At 46.7% G+C, this 12,500-nt stretch overlaps 1 protein-coding gene across 1 annotated transcript in view; it reads left to right on the top strand.

Moving 5' to 3' along the window:
• LOC110510793 (collagen alpha-1(XI) chain) overlaps positions 1–12,500 on the top strand; it is an 87,386-nt gene that overhangs the window by 18,158 nt on the left and 56,728 nt on the right. Inside the window, exons 5-9 of the mRNA XM_036948801.1 lie at positions 1,685–1,807; positions 3,845–3,961; positions 5,701–5,829; positions 5,972–6,019; positions 6,135–6,176. Of these exons, the coding sequence (XP_036804696.1) occupies positions 1,685–1,807; positions 3,845–3,961; positions 5,701–5,829; positions 5,972–6,019; positions 6,135–6,176 (459 nt within the window). The remainder of the gene's footprint in view (positions 1–1,684; positions 1,808–3,844; positions 3,962–5,700; positions 5,830–5,971; positions 6,020–6,134; positions 6,177–12,500) is intronic.

Below are 12,500 nucleotides of genomic sequence, written 5' to 3'. Positions count from 1 at the left end.
ATAGGTAATCACATTCATTCAGTCACCGATAGGTAATCACATTCATTCAGTCACCGATAGGTAATCACATTCATTCAGTCACCGATAGGTAGGCACATTCATTCAGTCACCGATAGGTAATCACATTCATTCAGTCACCGATAGGTAATCACATTCATTCAGTCACCAATAGGTAATCACATTCATTCAGTCACCGATAGGTAATCACATTTATTCAGTCACTGATAGGTAATCACACTCATTCAGTCACTGATAGGTAATCACATTCATTCAGTCACCGATAGGTAATCACATTCATTCAGTCACCGATAGGTAATCACATTCATTCAGTCACCGATAGGTAATCACATTCATTCAGTCACCGATAGGTAATCACATTTATTCAGTCACCGATAGGTAGGCACATTCATTCAGTCACCGATAGGTAATCACATTCATTCAGTCACCGATAGGTAATCACATTCATTCAGTCACCAATAGGTAATCACATTCATTCAGTCACCGATAGGTAATCACATTCATTCAGTCACCGATAGGTAATCACATTCATTCAGTCACCAATAGGTAATCACATTCATTCAGTCACCGATAGGTAATCACATTTATTCAGTCACTGATAGGTAATCACATTCATTCAGTCACAGTTCATAATAGCTGTACCATTTACCCCAAAAATAACAGCTACATGAATAAAAAGAAACATGGTCTGTGTGTTTCATCTATGTTATTAATGTGTGTGTTTCATCTATGTTATTAATGTGTGTGTTTCATCTATGTTATTAATGTGTGTGTTTCATCTATGTTATTAATGTGTGTGTTTCATCTATGTTATTAATGTGTGTGTTTCATCTATGTTATTAATGTGTGTGTTTCATCTATGTTATTAATGTGTGTGTTTCATCTATGTTATTAATGTGTGTGTTTCATCTATGTTATTAATGTGTGTGTTTCATCTATGTTATTAATGTGTGTGTTTCATCTATGTTATTAATGTGTGTGTTTCATCTATGTTATTAATGTGTGTGTTTCATCTATGTTATTAATGTGTGTGTTTCATCTATGTTATTAATGTGTGTGTTTCATCTATGTTATTAATGTGTGTGTTTCATCTATGTTATTAATGTGTGTGTTTCATCTATGTTATTAATGTGTGTGTTTCATGTATGTTATTAATGTGTGTGTTTCATGTATGTTATTAATGTGTGTGTTTCATGTATGTTATTAATGTGTGTGTTTCATCTATGTTATTAATGTGTGTGTTTCATGTATGTTATTAATGTGTGTGTTTCATGTATGTTATTAATGTGTGTGTTTCATGTATGTTATTAATGTGTGTGTTTCATCTATGTTATTAATGTGTGTGTTTCATCTATGTTATTAATGTGTGTGTTTCATCTATGTTATTAATGTGTGTGTTTCATCTATGTTATTAATGTGTGTGTTTCATGTATGTTATTAATGTGTGTGTTTCATCTATGTTATTAATGTGTGTGTTTCATCTATGTTATTAATGTGTGTGTTTCATCTATGTTATTAATGTGTGTGTTTCATCTATGTTATTAATGTGTGTGTTTCATCTATGTTATTAATGTGTGTGTTTCATCTATGTTATTAATGTGTGTGTTTCATCTATGTTATGAATGTGTGTGTTTCATCTATGTTATTAATGTGTGTGTGTCCACAGGGAGAAATCCAACAATTGTTGATCGTAGCCGACCCCAGAGCTGCAGAGACCTACTGTCAAGACTACATTCCCGACTGCCACGCCCCTTTACCCTACGACAGCCTATCACAAGAGACTGAGGAGGTGAGTTCCCTTTAGGCAACCTATCAAGAGACAGGGAGGTGATGATGAGAGTCCCATTAGACAGCCTATTCTATGACAGAGTTATTTAGGTGACTAGCCAATGTTTAAATGTCTCATCTCTCTCTTCCTATCTTTATCTCTTTCTTTCCATTCATTGCAGTATCTCTCTCTCTCCCTCTCCTCTCTCTCTCTCTGTCTCTGTCCCCTCTCTATCTCTCTCTCTCCCCTCTCTATCTATCTCTCTCTCCCTCCCCTCTCTATCTCTCTCTCTCTCCCCTCTCTATATCTCTCTCCCTCCCCTCTCTATATCTCTCTCCCTCCCCTCTCTATATCTCTCTCCCTCCCCTCTCTATCTCCCTCTCCCTCCCTTCCCCTCTCTATCTCTCTCTCCCTCCCCTCTCTATCTCTCTCGCCACCTCCCTCCCCTCTCTATCTCTCTCTCCCTCCCCTCTCTTATCTCTCTCTCCCTCCCCTCTCTATTTCTCTCTCCCTCCCTCTCTATCTCTCTCTCCCTCCCTCCCCTCTCTATCTCTCCCTCCCTCCCCTCTCTATCTCTCTCTCCCTCCCCTCTCCATCTCTCTCTCCCTCCCCTCTCCATCTCTCTCTCCCTCCTCTCTCCTTCTCTCTCTCCCTCCCCTCTCTATCTCTCTCTCCCTCCCCTCTCCATCTTTCTCTCCCTCCCCTCTCTATCTCTCTCTCCCTCCCTCCCTCCCCTCTCCATTTCTCTCCCTCCCCTCTCCATCTCTCTCTCCCTCCCCTCTCTATCTCTCTCTCCCTCCCCTCTCTATCTCTATCTCCCTCCCCTCTCCATCTCTCTCTCTCTCCCCTCTCCATCTCTCTCTCCCTCCCCTCCCCTCCCCTCTCCATCTCTCTCTCCCTCCCCTCTCCATCTCTCTCTCCCTCCCCTCTCTATCTCTCTCTCCCTCCCCTCTCTATCTCTCTCTCCCTCCCTCCCCTCTCTATCTCTCTCTCCCTCCCTCCCCTCTCTATCTCTCTCTCCCTCCCTCCGCTCTCTATCTCTCTCTCCCTCCCCTCTCCATCTCTCTCTCCCTCCCCTCTCTATCTCTCTCTCCCTCCCTCCCCTCTCTATCTCTCTCTCCCTCCCCTCTCCATCTCTCTCTCCCTCCCCTCTCTATCTCTCTCTCCCTCCCTCCCCTCTCTATCTCTCTCTCCCTCCCCTCGCCATCTCTCTCCATTGAGATATTTAGTCAGACAGTGTTTGTTTGCCAGTGTTCCGTGTCTTAAAATTCTGTACGCCAGTGTTCCATGTGCTAAACTTCCGTGTGCCAGTGTTCCGTGTGCTAAAGTTCCGTGTGCCAGTGTTCCGTGTGCCAGTGTTCCGTGTGCTAGAGTTCTGTGTGGCAGTGTTCCATGTGCCAGTGTTCCGTGTGCTAAAGTTCCGTGTGGCAGTGTTCTGTGTGCCAGAGTTCTGTGTGCCAGTGTTCCGTGTGCCAGTGTTCCGTGTGCAAATGTTCTGTGTGCCAGTGATCCGTGTGCTAAAGTTCCGTGTGCCAGTGTTCCGTGTGCCAGTGTTCCGTGTGCTAGAGTTCTGTGTGGCAGTGTTCCATGTGCCAGTGTTCCGTGTGCTAAAGTTCCGTGTGGCAGTGTTCCGTGTGCCAGAGTTCTGTGTGCCAGTGTTCCGTGTGCCAGTGTTCCGTGTGCTAAAGTTCCGTGTGGCAGTGTTCCGTGTGCTAGAGTTCTGTGTGGCAGTGTTCTGTGTGGCAGTGTTCCGTGTGCTAAAGTTCTGTGTGCCAGTGTTCCGTGTGCTAAAGTTCCATGTTCCAGTGTTCTGTGTGGCAGTGTTCCGTGTTCCAGTGTTCCGTGTGCCAGTGTTCTGTGTTCCAGTGTTCCGTGTGCCAGTGTTCTGTGTTCCAGTGTTCCGTGTGCCAGTGTTCTGTGTGCCAGTGTTCTGTGTGCCAGTGTGTGCCCACCTCTCTTCCTCTGTCCCCTGTTCGATTTAACTCCTGCCTCACTCCATGGCCTCTGAACACAGCGGTGTGTGTGTGTGTGTGTGTGTGTGTGTGTGTGTGTGTGTAGGAGACAAAGCCCAGGAGAGTGAAGGTGGAGGAGTTTGATGAGTTTGACTACAGTGACCTTTACGATGACCTCTCTGTCTCCACGGTTACCGTGAGACCTAACATCACAGAATATGAGGTGAGAGGTGACCTCCACAGTACCTGACCAGACACAGAAAGATGGATAAACAATAAAACAATAAGTTGAGAAAAAAAAAATGATCTGGACACCATGTCTAATGTTGCTCTCTCTGAGCATTCCATTTCAACCATCCATTCATTCTCTCAGGATTGGGACTGTTCTGTGGTTCTAATCAGAGAACTAGAATGCCATTGTGGTTCTGTGGTTCTAATCAGAGAACTACAATGTCATTGTGGTTCTGTGGTTCTAATCAGAGAACTACAATGTCATTGTTATTCTGTGGTTCTAATCAGAGAACTAGAATGTCATTGTGGTTCTGTGGTTCTAATCAGAGAACTACAATGTCATTGTGGTTCTGTGGTTCTAATCAGAGAACTACAATGTCATTGTGGTTCTGTGGCTCTAATCAGAGAACTACAATGTCATTGTGATTCTGTGGTTCTAATCAGAGAACTAGAATGTAATTTTAGTTATGTGGTTCTAATCAGAGAACTAGAATGTCATTGTGGTTCTGTGGTTCTAGTCAGAGAACTAGAACGCCATTGTGGTTCTGTAGATATAATCAGAGAACTAGAATGTAATTTTGGTTCTGTGATTCTAATCAGAGAACTAGAATGTCATTGTGGTTCTGTGGTTCTAATCAGATAACTAGAATGTCATTGTGGTTCTGTGGTTCTAATCAGAGAACTAGAATGTCATTGTGGTTCTGTAGTTATAATCAGAGAACTAGAATGTCATTGTGGTTCTGTAGTTAAAATCAGAGAACTAGAATGTCATTGTCGTTCTGTGGTTCTAATCAGAGAACCTGAATGTCATTGTGGTTCTGTGGTTCTAATCAGAGAACTAGAATGTCATTTTGGTTTTGTGGTTCTAATCAGATAACTAGAATGTCATTGTAGTTCTGTGGTTCTAATCAGAGAACTAGAATGTCATTGAGGTTCTGTGGTTCTAATCAGAGAACTAGAATGTCATTGTGATTCTGTGGTTCTAATCAGAGAACTACAATGTCATTGTGGTTCTGTGGTTCTAATCAGAGAACTACAATGTCATTGTGGTTCTGTGGTTCTAAACAGAGATCTAGAATGTCATTGTGGTTCTGTGGTTCTAATCAGAGAACTAGAATGTCATTGTGGTTCTGTGGTTCTAATCAGAGAACTAGAATGTCATTGTGGTTCTGTGGTTCTAATCAGAGAACTAGAATGTCATTGTGTTCTGTGGTTCTAATCAGAGAACTAGAATGTCATTGTGTTCTGTGGTTCTAATCAGAGATCTAGAATGTCATTGTGGTTCTGTGGTTCTAATCAGAGAACTAGAATGTCATTGTGGTTCTGTGGTTCTAATCAGAGAACTAGAATGTCATTGTGTTCTGTGGTTCTAATCAGAGAACTAGAATGTCATTGTGGTTCTGTGGTTCTAATCAGAGAACTAGAATGTCATTGTGTTCTGTGGTTCTAATCAGAGAACTAGAATGTCATTGTGTTCTGTGGTTCTAATCAGAGAACTAGAATGTCATTGTGTTCTGTGGTTCTAATCAGAGAACTAGAATGTCATTGTGGTTCTGTGGTTCTAATTATAACCAGTATTCTAGTTCTAGTGGTTCAGCTCAAGATTACATTCTGAAATGTCTTGTGCTACTGTTGACTGTGGATATGATGATGATGATCGGTTGTCCTGTGTGTGTGTGTGTGTGTGTGTGTGTGTGTGTGTGTGTGTGTGTGTGTGTGTGTGTGTGACAGATTGTAGAGTACGAAGACTACGACAACGAAACAGATGAGTACGAGGTCAGAGAGTATGAATACGAGGAGGAATTTGAAGATCGATACGGATTGGCCGAGAGGGAGAGGGCGGAGTCCTGGAACGGACAGGTACATCTCACAATGCAATGTCTGTCAGCAACTCAACACTAAACAACTACTCTTTTGTACTCTAAATAGAGATGTGTGCTTGTGTGCTTGTGTGTGTGTGTGTGTGTGTGTGTGTGTGTGTGTGTGTGTTCCTCTCTACCAGGAAAGAATAGAGAAAGGAGAGAAAGGAGAACCATCCTACTTTGGAGCAGTAAGTACACACACACACACACACACACACACACACACACACACACACACACACACACACACACACTTCAAATAGCCACTAGTAATAATTTCATGTTTTCTCTGGCATCTTGCAGAGCACCTTAATCACAGGCCCCGGGGGTCTTCCAGGACCAGAGGTGAGTCAGTGGTGTTGTTTAGTGTATTCCTCTATACCAAGGGGGGGGGGCAAAGTATGACCCCCCAGGCACTTCAATCCGGCCCCTTGGGCACTTCAATCCGGCCCCCCGGGCACTTCAATCTGGCCCCCCGGGAACTTCAATCTGGCCCCCCAGGCACTTCAATCTGGCCCCCCGGGCACTTCAATCTGGCCCCCCGGGCACTTCAATCTGGCCCCCAAGGCACTTCAATCTGGCCCCCCGGGCACTTCAATCTGGCCCCACGGGCACTTCAATCTGGCCCCCCGGGCACTTCAATCTGGCCCCTCGGGCACTTCAGTCTGGCTCCCCGGGCACTTCAGTCTGTCTCGCCTGGCACTTCAATCCGGCCCCTCGGGCACTTCTATCCGGCTCGCGAGACAAGAGAAAAAGATATACATTTTTTTACCCATTTTTCGTGGTATCCAATTGGTAGTTACAGTCTTGTCCCTTCGCTGCAACTCCACTAAGGACTCAGGAGAGGCGAAAGTCGAGAGCCGTGCGTCCTCCGAAACACGACCCAGTCAAGCCGCACTGCTTCTTGACACCATGCCCGCTTAACCCGGAAGCCAGCCGCACCAGTGTGTCGGAGGAAACCTGGCGACCGTGTCAGTGTGCACTGCGTACGGCCCGCCACAGGTGTTGCTAGAGCGCGATGGGCTACGGAAACCTGGCGACCGTTGTTTGAATGCTAAATGACGAGACAGAGGCATTGATGCGAGTAACCAGTCTTGTTCAGTACATCACAACACATCCGGGTATCTGAAGCACCCCGGTAAAACACAAGAGTTGCAGTAATGAACATTTACCAACAGATGGCATCACTGTGCCATCTTACACCCATAACATCTTCCCTTTAATAAAATAGGACAGGAGGTGTCAATTCACTAACAAAACAAACCTAGTAACAATTTCCAACATGAACAGTTTAGTATTTTTTTTTTTTTTTTTTTTTTTTCCAGAACAACAACACATTTTGATATTCTCTTCACTTTTATCTCTGTCAACAATCCCTGATGGGAAACCTACAGATTAAGTCTTTTTGGTGGCTGGGACAGACGCCCGCATCGTGAAAAGACAGGGGGCTTGTCTGCGAGGACTGCGGGTTCCCGCACAGGCGTGTCACCTGAATGTCTAAGGGGAGAATTGATGGGTGAGGGAGCGGCCGACCTGTGATCCCCTGGCTCTTCGCCCAGTGCCTCAGGCCCCATGTGACTTGCTGGGGTTCTGTCTTTTGTCATGCGACCCCTTTGACCATCAGGGTTCTGAGTAGGTGCTGTCTCAGCAATCCGAAGGTCAACCCTGTTACGACGGTACAGTGATCCATTCACTTCGACCAAGTAGGAGCGTGGTGCCACTTTCTGTACACAGGATCCGAGTCTCCAGAGGCCTGTCCGGTCCCCTGGTAGTGGCTTCATTCGCACCGTTTCACCCACCCTGAGCTCAGGTAAGTCTTTTGCTGATTTGTCGTAGATGAACTTGGAGACCTGTCTTCTGTGACGTAGCTTCACCAGCACGTCTGTCACCACACATGGCTCCAGGAGAGTGCTGGCTACTGGCAGAGCTGCTTTTAAGCGCCGTGCCATGAGGCGCTGTGCCGGGCTGCTGTCCATGCCTTCTGTCGGGGTATTGCGCCACTGCAGGATTGCTTTCCAAGCATCTTTGCCCTCTCGCAGAGCCTTTTTGCAGAGGTTCTTTGCGATTTTTACTGCGGACTCTGCCTTCCCATTAGCTTTTGGGTGTCGTGGTGATGAAGTGACGTGCTCGAATTCCCATCCTGCAGCAAATTTTCGGAACTCAACTCCGGAGAATTGGGGTCCATTGTCTGAAATTACCCTATCTGGCTGTCCATAGCGGGCAAACTGAGCCTTGCAGCGTTTGATCGTTGTCTCTGCTGAGAGGTCGGGGAGGAGGTCGATCTCCCAAAAGTCTGAGTAATGATCGACTACCAGCAGAAAGTCTTTGCCACTGTGCTGGAAGAGATCTAGACTTACTATCTGCCAGGGGCGCATCGGTAGCTCGTGGGACATCATCGTCTCTCTCTGTTGCTCAATGGCATATTCATTGCAGATTGTGCATTTACTGACATAGTCTTTAATTTCACTCTGCATTCCTGGCCAATACAGTGTGTCACGTGCTTGTCTGTAACAGGCCTCACCTCCTATGTGACTTGAGTGCACGCGTGCCAACATCTCAGGGCGCAGAGACCGGGGAATAACGACTCTCTGACTCTTGAATATCACTCCGTTTTGAACACTGAGCTCCTCTTTGATTGGCCAATATTCTCTGACGGCTAAAGCAGTTTCTTCCCTGCAGTCGGGCCAGCCCATCAGAATCACAGACCTCAATGCCTGGAGTTGCCCGTCCCTGTCTGTGTGCTGTCTGATTTGTATAAAGCGCTGGTCCGTAACATTAAGGTAGTCAGCCTGGTTGATGTGTTCAACATCCACTTGCTCTGTTTGCAAGCTGCACACTGCGTGTTGTTCATGCATGGAGCGTGTGTGAGTGCCTGATGCAGTAGCCCTGCTGAGCGTGTCACTCACATACATCTCTGGCCCTGGCTTATACACCACCTTGAGGTTGTAGTTTTGTAGGGCCAGTAGCATGCTCTGCAGTCGTTTTGGGGCATTCAGGAGAGGCTTGCTGAATATAGCAATAAGGGGCTTGTGATCGGTCTCTGCGGTAATATTGTCGCGCCCGTACAGGTAGTGGTGGAAGCGTTGGCATGCAAACACAATGCTGAGGCACTCCTTCTCTATCTGGGCATAGTTCTGCTCTGTTGGGGTGAGTGCCCTAGAGGCGAATGCCACAGGCTGGCCCTCCTGCATGAGGCAACAGCCAAGTCCATACTGGCTTGAGTCACTCTGAATCGTGACAGGTTTTGACACATTGTAGTATCGCAGTACAGGTGTCTGGGTGACCAGTTGTTTTATTTCCCTCACCGCTGCGTCATGTTTTGGGAGCCAATGCCAGATGGTGTCCTTGTCCATGAGCCTCCTCAGTGGCTCACACACTTCAGAGAGCCGCGGTAGGAATTTGGCCAGGTAGGTGACGAATCCGACGAAGCGCTGCACTCCCTTCACGTCAGATGGGTGGGGCATTTCCAAGACAGCCTTCACTTTTTCAGGATCCGCCTTCAATCCGGTGGAGGACAAGATGTGCCCATGAAAGCGGACCTCTGGCACTTTAAACTGAAGCTTTTTTATGCTTAGCCTTAGCTTGACCTGTCTGCATCTGACCATCAGGGCCAGCAGCTTGGCGTCATGGTCACATTCTGCCTCCTCATCACTGTCCCCACAGCCCACTACGAGAATGTCATCTGCTATGGGTTCCACGCCACTAAGTCCCATCAACAGCTCATGCTGTTTCCGCTGATACACCTCTGGAGCCACGGAGACACCAAACGGAAGCTTCAACCACCTCTTCCTGCCCCAGGGTGTCCAAAAGGTGGTCATGTAGCTGCTGGGCTCGTCGAGCTTGCACTGCAGAAAGGCATCTCTGGCATCCACGAGCGTGAAGACTCTGGCCTTTGGGAGCTTGTAAAGAACATCCTCGAACGTGGGCATAATGTAATGTGAATGTCGCAGAGCCCGGTTGAGGTGTTTAGGATCAATGCATATCCGTAGCTTGTCTGGTTTCTTGACGATAACCATATTACTTATCCAGTCCGTAGGCTCGGTGACGGATATGATGTGGCCATCTGCTTCGTATTTGTCAAGCTGAGCCTTCGTAGCTGCTTTCATGGCCACTGGTACATTGCGGGGTGCACACTGGACAGGCTGGATTTCTGCGTCCAACTCAAAGTGGACTTCCCCAGGAACTGACTCGACCGGTGCGTTGAAGACATCATGGTACTTGCTTAGGAGTGTCTCCTTGCTCAGGGGCCCAGCCTGGACTTTGTCAATAATGTTAAGATCAGCTGGGATGGTGAAGTTAATAAGTCCAAGGCGCTCGCATGTAGAACCTGACAGTAATGGCTGTTGACTAGCCTCAACTATTTCAAACTCAAGGGTGTATTTCTGGCCACGTAAAACACACTCTGTCACAAACAGGCCTAAAGAGGTCATGAACTGGCCTGAATACAGTTTCAGCTTGGTGCTACTCTGTGTGAGTTTGTCTCTGGGCGCGAGCCTCCTTTTGTCTTTAAGGCTCATAACGTTGCATGTGGCCCCTGAATCTAGCTGGCATTGCTGTGGTTTATTATTAAGTAGCAGAGTGACAAACCACTTTTGTCCTTTTGCCCTCACTGCCCCTATGCACTCGCTAGCATATACATCCTCTGTGCTGTCGTTCCCTTCATCTGTGTTTGTTTCCATGGAGTGCACTTTACCCTCCTTTCTCTTGCTTTTCATGCAGACCCTTGCGAAGTGATTAGCTGTACCACAGGATTTGCATATTTTTCCATAGGCTGGGCAGTGTTCTTTTCCTCGTCCATGAGAAATGCCACAATATCGGCATGTATTGGGGTTGTCTACTGCAGAGTTGGCTGTAGTATTAGCATTAGCTGTGGCAAAGGGGAATTTCTTTACTGGCTGCCTGAATGTAGCATTTACATTGTCCGTATGTTGCCTTTCTAGCTCCATGGACCTCATCCGTATATCAGTAAGCTCTGCTGCACGGCATGTCTCCACTGCCAAGGCCAGCGTCAGGTCACGTTCTCTCAGCAAACGTCTGCGGGTGCCCTCATCCGTTATGCCAAGCACAATCGTATCTCTGATCAGTTCATCTCTTAAAGCACCATAGTCACATGTAGCTGCCTTTTCCCTTAACCTAGTGACAAAGCTGTCAATGGACTCCCCGTCCTCCTGTTTGCAACGACCGAAAACATAACGCTCGTAGATGACGTTCTTTGCTGGCGTAAAGTAATGTTCAAGAGCATCAAGAATAGCTATAGCGTTACCTTGCTGTGCTGCTGTTAGGTTCAGGTTGTGTTTGTATACGTGTCGGCATTCAGTTCCCATTATAGTCCTCAAAGTGGCAGCCACTACCTCATCTTCCTTTTCCAGAAGTCCCGTTGCTAGCGCGTAGTCCTCCCATTCACCTCTAAACGTATCCCAGTTCGTGCTCCAATCCCCGCTGAGCTTCATAACGGCGGGAGGGGGAATGTTCGCTGCCATGTCTAACCGATGCTAACAACACTGAAGCTAACTAGCAAACTCACTCTAGCTTAAGGCCAATTCCGGGCGAAATTTTACACAAATAAGCATTTGTTTGTAAACCAGAGCAGGTGACTCTAATTTGCGGAAAGCATGGTTAGTTATCCGACTCTGACACCATGTTTGAATGCTAAATGACGAGACAGAGGCATTGATGCGAGTAACCAGTCTTGTTCAGTACATCACAACACATCCGGGTATCTGAAGCACCCCGGTAAAACACAAGAGTTGCAGTAATGAACATTTACCAACAGATGGCATCACTGTGCCATCTTACACCCATAACAACCGTGTCAGTGTGCACTGCGTACGGCCCGCCACAGGTGTTGCTAGAGCGCGATGGGCTACGGAAACCTCGGCCTGCCGAACCCTCTCGATGCAGTGCTTTAGTCCGCTTCACCACTCGGGAGGCCCCCACAAATGGACTTTAACCAACAATTGGTGCTGCTAGAGCGCGATGGGCCACGGAAACCTCGGCCTGCCGAACCCTCTCGATGCAGTGCTTTAGTCCGCTTCACCACTCGGGAGGCCCCCACAAATGGACTTTAACCAACAATTGTTCCCCCAAAAGATGCGTCCCTCCGTTGAATTTCAAAATCTCGATGTGGCCCTCGAGCCCCTGCTCTATACTGTCTCTGTCACCCTGTTGTGTTTCATTGGTTCAGTTTCTCTCTCCACTACACCTGTTGTGTGTCATTGGTTCAGTTTCTCTCTCCACTACACCTGTTGTGTTTCATTGGTTCAGTTTCTCTCTCCACTACACCTGTTGTGTTTCATTGGTTCAGTTTCTCTCTCCACTATACCTGTTGTGTTTCATTGGTTCAGTTTCTCTCTCCACTACACCTGTTGTGTTTCATTGGTTCAGTTTCTCTCTCCACTCCACCTGTTGTGTTTCATTGGTTCAGTTTCTCTCTCCACTACACCTGTTGTGTGTCATTGGTTCAGTTTCTCTCTCCACTACACCTGTTGTGTTTCATTGGTTCAGTTTCTCTCTCCACTACACCTGTTGTGTTACATTGGTTCAGTTTCTCTCTCCACTACACCTGTTGTGTTTCATTGGTTCAGTTTCTCTCTCCACTACACCAGTTGTGTTTCATTGGTTCAGTTTCAGTGTTTCTTAATCCTGATCCTGGGGATGTGAAGAGGTGGA

The sequence above is a fragment of the Oncorhynchus mykiss genome, chromosome 17, assembly GCF_013265735.2.
Source record: "Oncorhynchus mykiss isolate Arlee chromosome 17, USDA_OmykA_1.1, whole genome shotgun sequence".
NCBI lineage: Eukaryota > Metazoa > Chordata > Actinopteri > Salmoniformes > Salmonidae > Oncorhynchus > Oncorhynchus mykiss.
Note: the sequence above shows the minus strand (reverse complement) of the source record. Positions and strands in the feature narration are given on the sequence as shown.